The sequence below is a fragment of the Podarcis liolepis genome (assembly GCF_965112155.1).
Source record: "Podarcis liolepis genome assembly, chromosome: 2".
Classification (NCBI taxonomy): Eukaryota; Metazoa; Chordata; class Lepidosauria; order Squamata; family Lacertidae; genus Podarcis; species Podarcis liolepis.
Genome location: NC_139555.1, coordinates 35,460,527 through 35,477,161, shown reverse-complemented (window position 1 = coordinate 35,477,161; position 16,635 = coordinate 35,460,527). Strand labels below are relative to the sequence as shown.

Here is a 16,635-nt window from a genome sequence, read left to right as displayed (position 1 = left end):
AGCCATGTGACTGAGCCAGCCAGGAAACTTCTCTGTTAAAAAAAAATGGCATGAAACCACAACAAACTAAAATAGTAGTAAAACTAGCTTATAAAACCACTAAAGTGCCAATATCTTTTTTTTTTAAAGGTTAAATACCTACTGTGAATTGCAGCTGTTCTGTTTGGCAGAAATACCAGAAATCAAGTTACTTGATTCATATGACCACTGCTGCTTCCTGTTTATGTGGTCTTCATAGAATTAATACAGTTTATTATACACAGTGAGAAACAAACAAATTTAGAGACAAGACAAATTTCAACAGAGTTCATTTGCTATAGCAAAACACAAAAGAGGCAAGCCATGTGGCACATTTTATTATGCCGTAAGTTTTTGTAGCCCAGAACCCACTGTCCTTATCCAGTATAATTTAAGCTTTACATTAAAATGACACAGGATGAGAACTGAAGTCCAGCAACATCTTCAGTGCCACAGGTTGGGTAAAACAACTGGTTAGGCAAAACAACTCAGGAGAACATTTCTGTAATTTGAGCCCCCCCCCCCCAATGGCAGGGCTCAAGTGAAGTACAAAGGACAAGAGCTTTGGGGCCATAGCTGTCAACCTTCCCTTTTTTTGCGAGAAATTCCCTTATTCCAGTGCTGCTTCCCGCTGCTATCCCGGATTGTTAGATATACCATAGACTGTCCCCGGGACAGGTGAGGCTGCTGGTCCCTTATTTTCGAGGCTGCTGATCCCTTATTTTCGAATCTGAAAGTTGACAGCTATGTTCCAGGCTAACCTCTAATCAGTGCTTCTCATGTAGCCTTATGAAGCTTTGCCCTTGGGTGGGAAAAATATTACGCCGGGAAAGGGAAGTGGGAATCAACAGACACTCAAGGAATATTTTCGGAGAAAAAGCTTTTATTTCTACCATCCATGAACTGGTAGAAGGAGCAAGTGTGATAGTTCACAAAAAGCATGCACGGGTTCACAGTCATGTGCACAGAGCATATATTTCCACTCCAGTTCCGTCCCCTTCCTCCTCCTTCTCCAGGAGTCCTGCCCCATGAGTTCCTCTGAGCATGAACAGAAAGCTGTATTGGGACTATTGTGGACTCTTGGCACCCTTCCCAGGAAAAGGGGAATGAAAGCGGTTCAGCACGTCCAAAGATGTTGCAACTAGAATGAGATAAGATTCAGTTCTCAGGCCTGAGTATTCTTGGCATTGACAGAGTCTATTCATTAGCCTTTAAAAGTAACATTTTGCCTATGAACAGCATCTTGTGAGAATAAGCAGAGGAAAGCTTTAGCTATGGATTTTTAGAAGACAAAAGGAATTTTGGACCGTTTTGAGGCTTGGTTGGCGGGGGGGGGGACTTCGGGCCTAGGTGGGGTCACCTGTCCTCACCTCCTACACTCAAACTATCTGATGCGGGCGAAAGACATTCCCCCACCCTACAAAATGTGCCAGGGTCAGTACCATATTTGGTCCTTGAAGCATCCCACCCAACCTGAGCTGTGAGTCACTGCAGACCAGCAGCTAACGGCTTGTGGACCAGCACCAGTTAGTGGACCACCACCTTGACTAGCAATGCTCTCGATGGCATTGAACTCCACTCCTATTAGCTTTAACTGATGAAAGTCATGAGTCCCACGAGGGACACAAATGTCTCCCTCTCCCAGGGTTTCAGGTTTTACAACAGTCTAGCATCAAACGAGCCATTTGCGCTGCACAGTTTGTAACTACAACCATATCTGCAACAAGATTTCCATTTTTTCCACAACCACGAGACCAGCATCAAGTCTTTTTTATTCTTTTTTTTCAAAAAAAATATTTTTATTAAAGATTTTCTTGGTTTACAAAAGTACGTGCCTTCTCTCTCTCTCTCTCTTGCGTAAGAAAGTTTTTTTTTATTATTCTTATTCTCAAACGGCGGCAGCAGCATAGCTGTCAACTTTCGGATTTGAAAATAAGGGATCAGCAGCCTCACCTGTCCCGGAGACAGTCTACGGGATATCTAACAATCCGGGATAGCAGAGGGAAACGGCGCTGAAATAAGGGGATTTTCCGCAAAAAAAGGGGAAGGTTGACAGCTATGGGCAGCAGCGGCAGCAGCAGTTGCCCTTCTCTCTTCCCTAGAGACGGTCCAGCGCCGAACTACATTTCCCATCATGCTCCATTCCTCCCGCCCTCTTCCGGTCCGGTCTCTGCGTTGCCCGGAGCGCGGCTACGCCGGAAGCCGTGAGGAGAGCCTGCGCAGCGCTTTCTTCACAACATCGTTCTGCGGAGGCCGGCGGGAGCGTGTGCATCAGGGGGTCCCTCAGCTGCTTGGCGGCCATGGCGCTGAACAGGAACCATTCCGAGGGGGGCGGTGTCATTGTCAATAACAGCGAAAGGTGAGCGGGTGCGGCAGCTGTGTGGACGGCACTTGGCCGCTTCTGTTCCCTTACAACGTTGTGTGTGTGTGTGTATATATATATATATATCTGTGTGTGTGTGTGTGTGTGTGTGTGTGTGTGTGTGTGTGTACCTCGGGTTACATACGCTTCAGGTTACATACGCTTCAGGTTACAGACTCCGCTAACCCAGAAATAGTACCTCGGGTTAAGAACTTTGCTTCAGGATGAGAACAGAAATCGCGGCGCGGCAGCAGCAGGAGGCCCCATTAGCTAAAGTGGTGCTTCAGGTTAAGAACAGTTTCAGGTTAAGTACGGACCTCCGAAACGAATTAAGTACGTAACCTGAGGTACCACCGTGTATATATATATCTATGCCGTGTATAGCGCTGCGTCTGATGGGGGTCGCCCCGCCCAGGGGCGGGGCAGCAAATGTTTACCTTCCCATTTCGCTCGGCCCGTCCGTCTTTTCTTCCTTTCTCTGGAAATACTAAAACCCTGAATCCTGTTGAGGGATTCGACCATCGGCACCTTTACTGCTGCTCTCTGGATTAAAGAAAGAAGTTTGCAACTGTTTCCCCAACCCTTTGGACGAGTGGGGGGGGGGAGGACTAATACATAAACTAGGGCAGCGAGGGGTCCTTGGGAAGCTCGCTAACCCGATGTGTTTTGTCTCTGCTCCAAAGCATACCTGCTAGTTGGAGGTCTGCTACAGTGCCTGAGTACTGAGCTTCCACCCTTGACACAAATCTATAAATCAAAGGAGTCTAGGATGGTGTTTTGAAAGCATTTTTGCTCCCAGTGATTTGTGGTGACTATTTCTGTAAATTGGTTTAGGGGAACCTCTAGAAATTCTGTTGGACTTCAACTTCCATTGTCCTTGACTGGGACTGCTGGGAGTTGGGAGTCTTGTCAACGTTGGGAGGGCCGTAGCATCCTCATCCTTGCTGTCAATTAACCATGCGTTATGTGAAATATTTCCTCTTGTCTCTTTTGAACACGCCACAACTTAATCTCGCTGTCCTGAGCCTTTAGCATTTTGAAGGAAGGAGAGACAACACTTCCCCCCCTCTATTTTCACAAGTTCATTAATGTTCCTTCCGAGGTTTCGCAGTTGAGGGTTTGCAGTTGTTTCTCTCTAAGATTCAGGTTCCTTTCTAATTGGGATTGATTGCTAAACCACTCTGAGAATTGTAGCTGTGTGAGAGGAATAAAGGTCTCCTAACAACTTTCAGCAGCTTAACAAATTACAGTTCCCAGGATTTTTTGGAGGAAGTCAGGACTTTTTAAAGTGATGTAGTGCTTTAAATGCATAGTGCAAATGGGACCAATGAGTAGTTGGTATCCACAGCCAGGTAGTAGATCCAGGATGCTGGAGGGCAGGAACGCGAGAATATGCAGTTTCATAATATTTGGTTGTTTAGAAAGTTGACATTACCTGTGAGTTCATGGGCATCTAGCAGAAGGCGCTACCCTCTATCACTCTCACATTTTTGTTCTGCCCTTTTGTAATTAAGTGTCTTGGTTACTCCGCATATTGGATTTCACAACTTTGTCATGTCTATAGATAAGATTTCACAGCCTTTGCTCATCTTCTCCAGGCGTGGAAGTAATTAATGCTGAGCTCTAATCTTCCACAGTAGGAAATTAAATTCCAAGGTTGCTGTTGCCTCTTGCTAGTACCAGTTTATGTAATGGGAATACTGCAGAAGGAGCAATCACATTTGGTGCTTCATACACTTCTGCTGTAGGAGTGAATCTATTCTTTAGAAACCCCGAGGTTTAAATTATTAAGGCATAGTATAAAGGGATTACAGCTACAAGTGAAACTAGCAACTGGAAGGCTTACAGATGCCATCTTTGTACTGGTACAGTATTGCAGATACATTTTCAAGGAGGTGTTTTCCCCTATCCTCTCCTCACTATTATTTTCCTTCCACCTCCTGCTGCTCCCTGTATTTGTAGCAAAATGCTGTGGGGCAGCAACTGCCTGGCACAGCACAAATATGGATGAAGAGCAGCACTGCACCCTGGAGATGGCAGCACACACACATGGGTATATCAACAATTTCCGCTGTGTATGTTTTTCTTCCTGAAACAGTTGGCAGAGTTTGTTGCAGGGTATATAGATGTGCTGCAGATGGTGGTGGCCAAAGACAATGGAGGGATGGAACAGGAGCATATTTGGAAGAGCAGAAATGAGATGGTGAAAATTCACCTGCATAGAGCCCTATTATATGATTTATTAACTGAACATTGCAGAGTAGTTTATACACCATCATCAGTTTCACAGGTTCCTACAATGTTAGACAATGCTAATGACAGTACCTCCCCTCTTTCAAACTGTATAGTCACAGTGTTTCCTAACAGTCATGTAGATGAGTAGGGGTCCGGTGGGACTTGAAGTGATCTTTGTGTTCATATTGCATAAACTGGATACAGTGGTACCTCGGGTTAAGTACTTAATTCGTTCTGGAGGTCTATTCTTAACCTGAAACTGTTCTTAACCTGAAGCACCACTTTAGCTAATGGGGCCTCCTGCTGCTGCCGTGCCGCCGGAGCACAATTTCTGTTCTCATCCTGAAGCAGAGTTCTTAACCTGAGGTACTACTTCTGGGTTAGCGGAGTCTGTAACCTGAAGCATATGTAACCTGAAGCATATGTAACCCTTAGTACCACTGTACACTGAAATGGCTCATAAAATCACCACCACCACAAAAAGCCATGTGGAATTCCCACACTGTATGTAGGCCCTTCTTGATAAGATATTGCCTGTTGGAACATGTAAAATATGGAGTGAACAAAAGTTGCCATTGCAAGTTGAATAGTTCTGGCAGTGTCATGGCCCTGTTCAGGAGTTCAGCCTGATCACTGGAGAGCTAAATATGTATAGAATAATGGATGTGTGCTGACTCTGCCTCCCACATTCTCTGCATGCCAGGTGCACCCCACACCCCGACTTTTTAGTGTAAAGGTTTGAATGCAGTTCAGCTGAAGGCAGTTAGAAGCCTCTGTTAGATCAGGAATCCTGATTGTACAGGATTCCTGATTGTGTGGAAGCTCTTAACCACATTCAGCTGAACATGGTTAGATGCCCCCTTCATATGGTTATTTTTGGGGTGGAAGGGGGGTACATCCGATGTGCTGAGTACATTGGCTGTGGGGCCAGTACATGTACCAACCAACGAGGGCTCCTGTGCACACTTAGCCCTCCTGTGTTCAATCTGAACAGCTGAATATGAGTCAAGGATACCGGCTTTGCTGTTGCTATGCCTCTTGTGCTAATTAAATTTTGTGTCGGTTTTGTGTTCACTCTCCTATTTCTTTTTGTTCAACCCAACAGACAATCAGCATGTTTGTACATGTGTTTAGTAACATGGACATATTGCATATGGGTTTCACTTGGTGAATGAGGCTGGGTGATGATCTGAAATTTGGCAAACCCCACGTTATCTAACCTATAGAGAAATCATTACTAAAGAGCGAATCCGTGTACCAAACACCTCTTTTTGTGTGTGTATAGCATCTTGATGACCTACGATCACATTGAAATGACATTCCATGATATGGAACACATGCCGGATGCATTCAAAGGGACCAAGAAAGGCAGTGTCTTCATGACCCCATATCGAGTAAGTTGGCAAACATGTATTTGGTATGTAAAATTCTAATATGAAGAGTGAAGAATATAGAAACAGACCACATGATTCTTCAGTGCTTGTTTTCCTCTGAAGCTCCATGATGAATTGACGTTTTGGATCCCAGCTAGCTGTCTGAAATATCTTTACTTGTGAAGCCAAGCATATTGATGCAAAGAAGTAGGAGGGTTGGATGGAGAGGAGGAGATATGATGGTTATGATGATGGTGATAAATTCAATTTCTTATTTGCCCTTTTCCACATGGTCCCAGGGTGGGGAGGGTGAGTGGCTCCTGTTACTTGGAAGTACCGTGAGAGGTGGATTTTTCCAGGGCTACGCATGTTCACGTAATAAATCCATTAACCTTCTGGGGGGTGCTATGAAACTTTCTGGAAAGAGGTGAGCAACAATGGTAGCTTATGTGTGTTTCTGAAATGCATTGCTGCATCGTAGTATCAGTTGAATGAATGGCTTGGCTATTGTTCTAATGAATACATGACCTGTGAAAGCATTTTGAAAGCCCACTTTAGTTTCTCAGATTTTAGCTTCTAACAGTAAGATGGCTTTTTATTCTGATGTTAAATGTACCCTTTAAAGGAGATGTATTCTTTTTGCCTGCAGGTTATCTTTGTGTCTAAAGGAAAAGATGCAATGCAGTCTTTCATGATGCCCTTTTATTTGATGAAAGAATGTGAGATTAAACAACCAGTTTTTGGAGCAAATTACATCAAGGGGGAAGTGAAAGCAGAGGCAGGAGGTGAGTATCATACCAAAGCCATTGTGTTTGGGGATGCATTCAGTTTCTGACCTGAATTAGAAAGTGAAGAACTAGCAAAGAATTTGGATTCTTATGGACCACATGACAGCTTTATTACCAGCAATCAACTTCTCTTAAGAGCGTAAGAATTGCAGTGCTGGATCTGATCAAACAGCATTTATTCCAGCATTCATCTCCACCACTGGCCAGTCAGATGCTCCGGAATCTGATGATTCTGCACCAGTTTAAACATGGTGGTTTATATTTTTAGCTATGAATTTTTCTAAATCTGTTTTTAAAACTTTGTGTGCTTGGGTAGCCACTACAGTATCTTCTGCTAGTAAAATCCTTAAGAGTAGTCATGCTCTGTGTCAAAAGATACTTAATATGCTTGCATCCTGAACCTTATGTTAAAGGTAAAGGTAAAGGGACCCCTGACCATTAGGTTCAGTCGTGACTGACTCTGGGGTTGCGGCGCTCATCTTGCTTTACTGGCCGAGGGAGCCAGTGTACAGCTTCCGGGTCATGTGGCCAGTATGACTAAGCAGCTTCTGGAGAACCAGAGCAGCTTACGGAAACGCCGGAGTGGTACCTATTTCATAGAATAGAATCATAGAGTTGGAATGGACCACAAGGGCCATCGAGTCCAACCCCCTGCCAAGCAGGAGTATTTATCTACTTGCACTTTGACGTGCTTTCGAACTGCTAGGTTGGCAGGAGCAGGGACCGAGCAATGGGAGCTCACCCCATCGTGGGGATTAGATGACCCCAAGTTGCAGTATTAAGAGAGTGGATAATTGTATGGGAGCACCCCCTCCCCTTGGCCTTCAGAACTTCCTGTAAAGAATTCACTGAACCCCCACATTTCTTCCTGTCCTGTTCTCGTCATTCTTTTTCCTAGTCCTTGCCAAAAGTATTAGTTCTATGAAAAACCAAATATTGCATTTCTAGAAGTACATGCCAGAACTGCAATATTGATTGTTTTAATCTGTCCAGTTAGGTCTTTAGGGAGAGTTGGGATTACCTTTGCAGAAATGGTTTCTAACTTTACTCACAAGCAGTTGAGCTCAACTAGGTATCGTCGAAAAAGTTCAAAATTCAATGTGTCAAAACTCTTTTTTGGTAACAAAACTGTAAGGAATTTTTTTGTCCCATTCCTTCTCTACCTTTGTACTTCTAATAAAGCAGGATGTCACAGGAAAAAATGAGCTCATGCTCCACTTTGCAGATAATAAAACTAAATCAGACAAATTATTTTATCTATTTAGCATCCTTAAATGGCTCACAATGATCAGCAGTCCAGGTCCCAGAGGATTTAAGAAAGACAATTGAGCTATAACTTTATCTTGGCTGTAGCCTTATCTCTTTTGCCTATGTAACTCTATTTCTTCATTTCAAACCTCAAACTTAATTCACTAAAAAGCAATTGAGCAGCATTTGCTTCTGTACAGCATGAGAGAGGCTTTTGCCAAAAGTTAGATTAGCAATCTTCCATCCCACTCTGACTTCTGTCATTCTTACAATGTATTAAAAGGCGGCAATTCTAAAGACACTTCCCCAGAACAGTTCCTTTTCATGAATATATTGCCTCCACACATACTTGTGTCTCAAGTTTAATAGACACTTAGTCACATGTAGTGTATTGTCAGCAGTGGCCTGGATGATATAATCTGTTTGTTTCTAAAATGGGAAGTTCTATTATCATTAATTTTATTTCTTTAAACAAAGAGATCTTTTGTGAGCCTTATGATATACTTCCCATTTAATTTCTTGTCAAATGATTATAATTCCAGACTGATCTGTAGCTAGCTAGTGAGGAGATTTGTAGAGTCTTTTTAGCAAATTGAATTTGCCCTTGCTGACTCAGAATAAATCTAATCTTGTTGATATTTAAGGTTGGCAGACAGAATTTTGTTGTCCTTTGTTGTCCTTTAACCACATTCTAAGGGATGTGTTTCAAATTCATGTACCTTTCAGTCTTTTGACTCCACTCAGCTCGCAACCTTCTTAAGGACCTAAGATGAGATAAAAGCCAAGTTACGTTTTGCATCCAGAAAATTGCATCTCTACTTTTATGATAAATTACATAAATCAGAGATGGGTGGTTTTTGCTTTTAAACCATTTTTATTACCAGCAAATTTCCAGCTTGATAAAAACAAATATTACAAGCCATTCTTTCATATACAAAAGACATATACAAAAGAATATCAACTCTTTACATCAGAAAAGTGCATTACTTTGTCTCAAGGCAAATCAAAGAGAAACAAATCTTTATGTTTGGATACTGAATAATACTTGCTTTATAGAACAGCCTGATAACATATAAAGTGGTACCTCTGGTTGCGAGTGTGATCCGTTCCGGAAGCCTGTTCGCAACCTGAAAAGAATGCAACCCGTGTCTGTGTGTCTGCGCACGCACGGGTCATGATTTGCCGCTTCTGCGCATGCGCATGATGTCATTTTGCGTGTCTGCACATTTGCGAGTGGCGAAACCCAGAAGTAACCTGTACCGGTACTTCTGGGTCGCTGCGGGATGCAACCTGAAGCAAAAGTAACATGAGGTATGACTGTACTCCTATTCCATCCTTACAGTTTATTTTACCTTTTCCCTAGGAGGTTGGGAAGGATCCACAACTTTCAAAATGACGTTCTCTGCAGGAGGTGCCATTGAATTTGGACAGCGTATGTTGCAAGTAGCATCTCAAGGTACTCACTGTTTTTGGTAAAAGAAGCCAGTTCCGCTAAATATAGTCTGAATATATTTTGCTGAAAAGAAGGTGTGTGGGTGTGTGTGTGTGTTGGACAGAAAGGCAGAGAGAGAGAAGAGAGAGAGAAATTAAAATATATCTGAGTGATTTACCGTATTTTTCGCCCTATAGGGCACACCGGCCCATAGGGAGCACCTAGTTTGGGGGGGGGGAATAAAGAAAAAATTGTTTATTTCCCCCCCAGGCGCGGGGCTGGGGCAGGGGAAGCCCGAGCTTTCCCCGACCCCAGCCCCCAGAACAGGCTGCTATCCACAAGCCTAGGAAGCACGGCGGGAACTCCCGCCGGGCTCCCAGGGCTTTCGGAAATCTGCCCGAAGCCCGGGGTGCGCTACTCAGTGCGCCCCAGGCTTCGGGATGCAGGCTGCTATCCGCAAGCCTCCTGAAGCCTGGAGAGCGAGAGGGGTCGGTGCACACAACTAAACGACTAAACAACAACAAAGTTTCAGCTTTTCATTGACCCTATTTGCAAAAAACAAAACCACTCTTGGTATTCAGTATCTCAAAGACACTCCATTATGTGTGGCACTAGGCAGGCACAATAGATGCTTTCACACCTGACCTAGCCCTTCAAACAGGATTTCTCTCCTCCACCCTAGCTCATTGCCATTAATGACCTGTTGTTCCTTATACCCGCTGATTATCAAAGGACATTCCAAAGTCCTTCCAACTCCCTAATATGCATTGCTGCCTTTTTCCTCAACATCTTTTTCAGTCAGCCGCTCCTGCTGTTTCCCAATTCTTCCAAATGGCTGATAGTTTGGGAGCTGGGTCTCCTTCCATGTCTCCTTCCTTGGCTTATTTGCTCAGTGAAGCATTTCTTCTTGTCATCTTTCCCTCCATCCCCACCTGAGAGGTGCATGAACACTAGGCATCAGGTCAGACAATTTGCATTGCTGAATATTTCCTCTTTTCCTACTGCACCAGACTCCTCATGCCAACTAAGATTTCTGTACAGCGCGTGCTCCGAACTCATTAAGATTTCATGGTGGTGTTGTAAGATATGGCAAGCCGTATAATTTATTCCTCTCACCCACTGCAGATTTCTTATTATAGTAGCGAGTTTCAAATTTGTTGAAGTTGGTGCCCTATAGTGTTTTTGGCTGATCATAATTTCCTTTCCTTTGTTTTGCAGCCTCAAGGGGTGAGGTCCCCAATGGAGCCTATGGTTACTCATACATGCCGAATGGGGGCTATACCTTCCCACCACTTGCTGCCAATGGGATATACCCTACTCCTTCGGGTTATCCATATCCTCCACCACCTCCAGGTGAGTACTGAAAGTGGAACCTCTAGTTAAATTATTATTTTTTTAAAATTGAAAATGAGAGAAAAGAATAGAGCTCATGTGCTTTGTCTTGATTTCTGGCTACTCCCTTGTTAAATGTGGGCCACTTTTGTTTTGCTTGAAAGCACTTACTTTTAATAACTACAGAGTTCCCACAGACAACTCAGCCTTTTCCTAGTACTTTCCATACTGAATAGTGTCTTCAGATGCCATGAGGTAGTTATCATGGCATAAGGTGGTCATCATGCTGTGAAGTAACTTTGAACTTGGCATTTTATCTGCCATAACTTGCCAGGCACAATACAGAAAAATGGTTTGCTGATGACAGGGTTGAATCTGACACGCTCTTCCTCTCAGATTCCCTGTTTTTAATACTATAGACATTGTTTTAAAATATGTTATATCAGCCAGACGGTATATGGTTTAGTGATGCATTACAAAACTCTCTCTGCAAACACTTTATTCTTCCTTGGAGCAGAATTGTATCCTGGTCCCCCAATGGATGAAGCCATGGGATACATGCAGCTTCCTCCCCCTCCCTATCCAGGGCCCATGGAACCGCCTGTCAGTGGTCCAGACCTTCCTTCGACTCCAGCAGGTAAGAGAGGTGCCAGGATGGCTGCATCACATATCCTCTGAACAGTGACATATCTGTAAAGGGCCTTCAAGCCTGGATTCAGCAGGATTCACTAGACTTTAAAGCAGCCTGAATAATGTTTATTTAGCTTCTCCTTGCAAACCTCCTAAAGGGGGGGGGGGGCTTGTGTTTTGGAGAGCAAAACTTTAAAGGGCATCTTTCTAAAAATGGTACAGTTGAGGTTTCATGTTAAACATCATGTTCTAACTCCAGAGCTAGCACAATCTGTTTACAAAGAAATGATTGTTTCCTCGCTGCCAACTTTGCAAATGCAATTAATGCAATAAGGGAAAATAGAGGTTTTCTTCTACATTTTGGGTCATCAGGAAAAAACACAGCAGCTGCTCCATCAGACGAGCCAGGCAAGGGTTGAACTTTGTTTACCATAGCAACGACATAGAATAACATGGATATAATAACAGCACAAGCTTTGCTTATTTGGTGTCACTGTGTAATACAGATTAAACAAGAACTACACACACACAGAGAAGGTTTTGTAGGAATTTTTGAGGGCTGAAAAAGATGCAGATCTGTGTCACCACTGAGGAGTTGCAAAATGGCAGAGAGCGCTTAGTTTACAGTGACAGGTGGGAGTAGTTACTTAAACCTTTTCTCTCCCACTGTGTTCATCCCTGTAATTCCCCTTTCTCCCTCCTCCTCCACCAACACTTCCATCTCCTGACAAATGCTTCAGAATCCAGGCTGGGAAACAAGGTTGTTGGGGGAAGAATTTAGCACTGCACTTCTGGCCTGCCACTCCTCTACTTCAAATTGCACCCTCCTTCTGCCACTTTGCAGCTGTTTGGCAATGATTCAACTTTCCAAACTGGAATCTGTCGCAGATTTCTCGTTTGGCTCTTAGGACAGAACTGCTGTTATACAATCACAGATCTTGCAGCAGATTCCTACAGTGGGTCTGAGTTTGATGCTTGGTGATCGGTAATTTACAAAAAAAAGCAGTTTACAAAAAGAACCAAACAATAAGATGACAAGTTAGAGCAGTTAAAAACAAATATTTAAAACATCAACAAATAAAAATCAATGAATGGCAAACTAAAAACAGATTAAGCAAGCACCAGCATTCAATAGGCTTATCTAAACAAAAAATGTATTTATCAGGCACTGAAAAGAGGAAGTGAAGGTGCCTGACTTACGTCAGTAGGCAGGGAGCCTCACCTGAGATGCTGCAATCGCAAATGCTGATCCTACCTAACCCATGATGTTTTCCTTCCAGCTGAAGCCAAGGCTGCAGAAGCTGCTGCAAGTGCTTATTACAACCCAGGCAACCCACACAACGTCTACATGCCAATGGTATGCTTTGCACCTTGCCCTGCATGTCATTGCAGTCTTAGAAAGGAAGGGAAGGTTGGGCGCATAATATTCCATCTTGCTCTCGGCATCTCTTCCAGCCATATTATACTGTTGGTAAATAAGACAAATTAATGTGGGTGCAGCAGTCAAAGAGTAGGAGAGGACAAGGGATGCATTGAGGATTTTGTGAAATAGATCCTGGTGGCAAAAAAAGAGCGGGACTTGTTTCCCACTGTAGGGCAGCCTTCTCTGATGTGGTTCCCTCCAGCAGTTTTGGGCGGCAACTCGCATCACCCTTGACCAATAACTATTAATCCTGACTGGGGCTGATACAGTAGTCCAGCATCACCTGGAAGGTGCTAGGTTGGCAATGGTTCTTTAGTTCAATACAAGAAATGTCCGTGTAAATTCAAGAAGACGTTTCATATATTCTCATAACTCGTTAATCACTTGAATAGTACTCTTGATGCAAGAAGAACTTTGCAGTCTTCATAGTGCTCCTTAGTGAGTTTATTGTAGAGCAGAGGTTGTTTTGGAGTTTGCAAGCTTAACAATATTTATTTACCTCAGGGCTGGGAAACTTCTGGGGGGGGGGCACGTGCCAGTGGTGAATGGAGCTACAGCCAAAAGCAAGTACCAGGGGAGAGATGGATTGCTGTTGTCAGAGGTCTGACCTGATTGCTTACAGGGGGCTCCCTGCTCTTCCTCCTTTTGTGCAGTCTGTTTCAGCTCTACCTCCTGCATCCTAATAAAATTTGGCCACATACAGCCCTCAGACCACAGGTTCACCAACCTTGATTTACATATTTGAGTGTTCTGAAGTAGTAAATTGGATTGCTCCTTCACGGTTGGCATTGTTTATGAGGTAATGAACTGAAGTTAATTCACACAATCTCTCTCCCTGTCTCTCATTTTAGGACCAGCCTCCTCCTCCTCCTTACTTTCCTCCAGAGGACAAGAAAACCCAGTAAACAGCCACCATACACTGCTTCATTTTTGCCATTTGGCCAAATGTTGATTAGGGATATGACAATGGTAAGGACCATTTAACCTCCCTCTCGTACACGTAACTCCCACAAACAGCAGTGGTAGATACGTGCGGCATTAGAAAAGAGATCTAACATTTTCCTGGATTGTCACATATAGAACTAAAAATATATTGTTTTCTTCTGTATGGTTCTTTCTCCATGTTGATGATATAATGGAGAAAGAGTTTTGTTCTTCCTCTCCCATCCCATCTTTCAACTGTCCTGGAGAATGTTCCTTCCTGAACAAAGACCACTTAAACCGAAAACTTAACCAACAGCTATTGAATTAGATAGGTGTTGACACTCTGACTGTGTTGACCAGCTCTTTCGTGGTGATGCTTCAGAAGAAAATCAACTTTGTGATCTACCAGACAATCCTTAGTTGCATGAACCCCCGCTATGTTGCGACCAAGGAAGTGCACTGATCTCTTGACAAGATCATCTGGTTCTATTTGGACACTGGACTCTTCTGCCATTTCTTCCGCAAGATGCATGTATGGTGGAATGTTTTAATTTTGAGCATTCCTGTTGAGTCACTTATGCATCTTGGTCCTTTTCTTTCATACAACAACAACAAAACATTGGCTGCAGAGTTCTGGCAGTAAAACATCATACCTCTATGGTAAACTTGGTAATTTATTTGACCATGCGGTTTGATCAGTTACCTAAACACTAATACCATCTTAGCAGCTGAAAGCATTTCTAGGGAAGAAGATGGCTCGTATTTTGATCTATTTATTTAATTAGTTTTGTTTGATTTTATTTACTTGTTTCTTATCCCTAGCATTCTGAACATGTTATAATCTGAGGCAAAGCATTTCCCCTTTGGTTGCTTATGCTCAAAAGCCATTAATTCAACTCAAAGAGGTAGAGAAAGATCACCTTCTGGACTGGGGATAACTTAGATGATGTCTAAACTGACAGATGGGGAAATAAGAAAAGCTTCTTGGAGTTTTCTGCATCTTCTGTTTCCTTTCTGAGGCAGAATATTAGCAATTGGTTTTGAATAGCAGTAGCCCTTTGATGCACGGAGCATAGCAGACTCCCAAAGATCTCAGAAACCCATTTACTGGAATATTTGGAATTTGATATATACTGACAGAGCTGTATGACCCAGCATGCATGTGTTACCAGAAATCTGTTTCATTAGCATCACTTGTGACTTACACCAGAATAAAATCAGAATCTGATTTGTACAAAAATCTTCCCTCTTTCCCTGTAATCTGTGACACAGAGGAAGTGCTTCAAATCATGGCTCTCTTAAATGCTAACTAACTGAGCCCATGCCGAAAACCTGGGGCATCTGTTCACAATTGCTTTGATCCTGGGTATCCGGCAGTGTTTGAGACCACCCTAGTTAACTCCAGCTTTGTGCACATTGCGACACTGTTCCACTTAGCAAGGGATGCCAACTGCTTCCTGTTGTCGTTGCTGCAGAGATGTCCCAAGGAAAAACACAGGTAGTATCTGTGGCCAAAATTATGGCAAAGTAGGATGGCTTAACTGCATGCCTCTGCAGTGCTTGATTTGTGCTCCCCTGACTTAGCTGTCTGTTTCGTTTTGAATAACATTCCTGACCTTGTGATTTATGCCAGGGGGTGGAAGTGCAAACTTGTTTAGTCTTTAAAACGTCCCTATTTGCATTTATTGCAGTTACCGCACTATGCTGCAAAATTGAGTGACAGCCAAGTGGATGAGAATCTTGAGTTTCTGCAGGAATCAAATTTAGTTTGTGTGCTTTTTTGAACAGTGGGAAAGGTGTTTCTTGCAGGAGCTCAAAAAACGCCCTGTACTAATGAAGCTTGCTGAGATAGTAGGTGTGTGATGCCCCAGATAGGCAAAGCCCATTTCTGGAGTCCTTAGTTTGAATTTTCAAATGCTTTCTAGCTGACAAGTGATGTTAATGCGTGTGCACGCCCCCTTCCCATCTAATGCACTGACTTTTTTCTAGAATTGGTATTTAAACTGCAGTGATGTAAAGAAATGATTATTTAAAGAATTGTATTTTGGGGAAGTTCTATCGATACCTTATGGATGTGAAGTGGGTCTTCTGAATGCAAGGCTGACTTTTGATTTGCTCAAGACTGTGAAGTAAAGATAACTTACAACAACTCTCTGTGGCTCATTGTGACTGCATATTTGGGTGGGCAGCTGTTTTGCTGTGGTGAAATCGCCTTCACAGGCTTTCAGATGGAAGAGTCACTTTACAAATAAAGCCTGGGTTGCTTGTGCAGGGTGATTCTCTTTCTGTGTCTTCCACTGATTTCTGTCACAACTGAAACAGAGTTAGTTAATTCCATCAGACCTTGTTTAAATAAATTGCATGGTTTTAGATATTCTTGCAGAAGCCAGCTAAAAAAGAATTTGCATAAATGTATTCACAACTCAAGTGGAACACAATAAAGTGTATCATTTTTTCTGGATTTGCTTAACTATTTCACTGGGTGTCTTTTAACTTGGACTGTCAACAAACCTTCTACCATAGAGATACCGAGCACTCCCAAGTTCATTCCCCTGTCAAAGTCTCTCAGCACACAGAGTGCTCTTCTCCCTGAACACTCCTGTTCTGAATCAGATGGTTCTTGTGCCCTTATGTGTGCTTACTTCACTCCTCCACCAGAAGATTGATGCAAGCCACAACAGAGGTTCAAAGGAACAGATGAGGTGAGGTAGAGAGGAAAGGCAGAAGAGGGAGTGGTGGATCAAAATGGACCCTGAAGTTGCCACCTTCCTCACTCTCCAAACTTTTCTGTGAAATGTTTTCTTACATTTGTAACCTGCCGTTCATACAAGAGGTGGAGAGACTACACCTTACAAGAAATATGGTGCTGC

At 43.1% G+C, this 16,635-nt stretch overlaps 1 protein-coding gene across 1 annotated transcript; it reads left to right on the top strand.

Annotated features, from left to right (window-relative positions):
- The first annotated feature begins 2,197 nt into the window (after positions 1 to 2,197).
- On the top strand, positions 2,198 to 16,226 carry WBP2 (WW domain binding protein 2). The gene is made up of 8 exons (XM_083489574.1): positions 2,198 to 2,377; positions 5,901 to 6,009; positions 6,638 to 6,773; positions 9,388 to 9,480; positions 10,675 to 10,809; positions 11,306 to 11,425; positions 12,699 to 12,775; positions 13,693 to 16,226. Exons 1-8 carry the CDS (start codon positions 2,319 to 2,321, stop codon positions 13,744 to 13,746), a joined length of 783 nt encoding a protein of 260 aa, XP_083345700.1. The 5' UTR covers positions 2,198 to 2,318; the 3' UTR covers positions 13,747 to 16,226.
- Positions 16,227 to 16,635: the final 409 nt, after the last annotated feature.

Excerpts from the sequence above, each read along its gene's own strand:
- WBP2 (XM_083489574.1), top strand. The coding sequence starts at position 2,319 with ATGGCGCTGAACAGGAACCATTCCGAGGGGGGCGGTGTCATTGTCAAT. Across the intron at positions 2,378-5,900 it reads ATTGTCAATAACAGCGAAAG|CATCTTGATGACCTACGATC; the intron begins GTGAGCGGGTGC and ends GTGTGTGTATAG. Across the intron at positions 12,776-13,692 it reads ACAACGTCTACATGCCAATG|GACCAGCCTCCTCCTCCTCC; the intron begins GTATGCTTTGCA and ends CTCTCATTTTAG.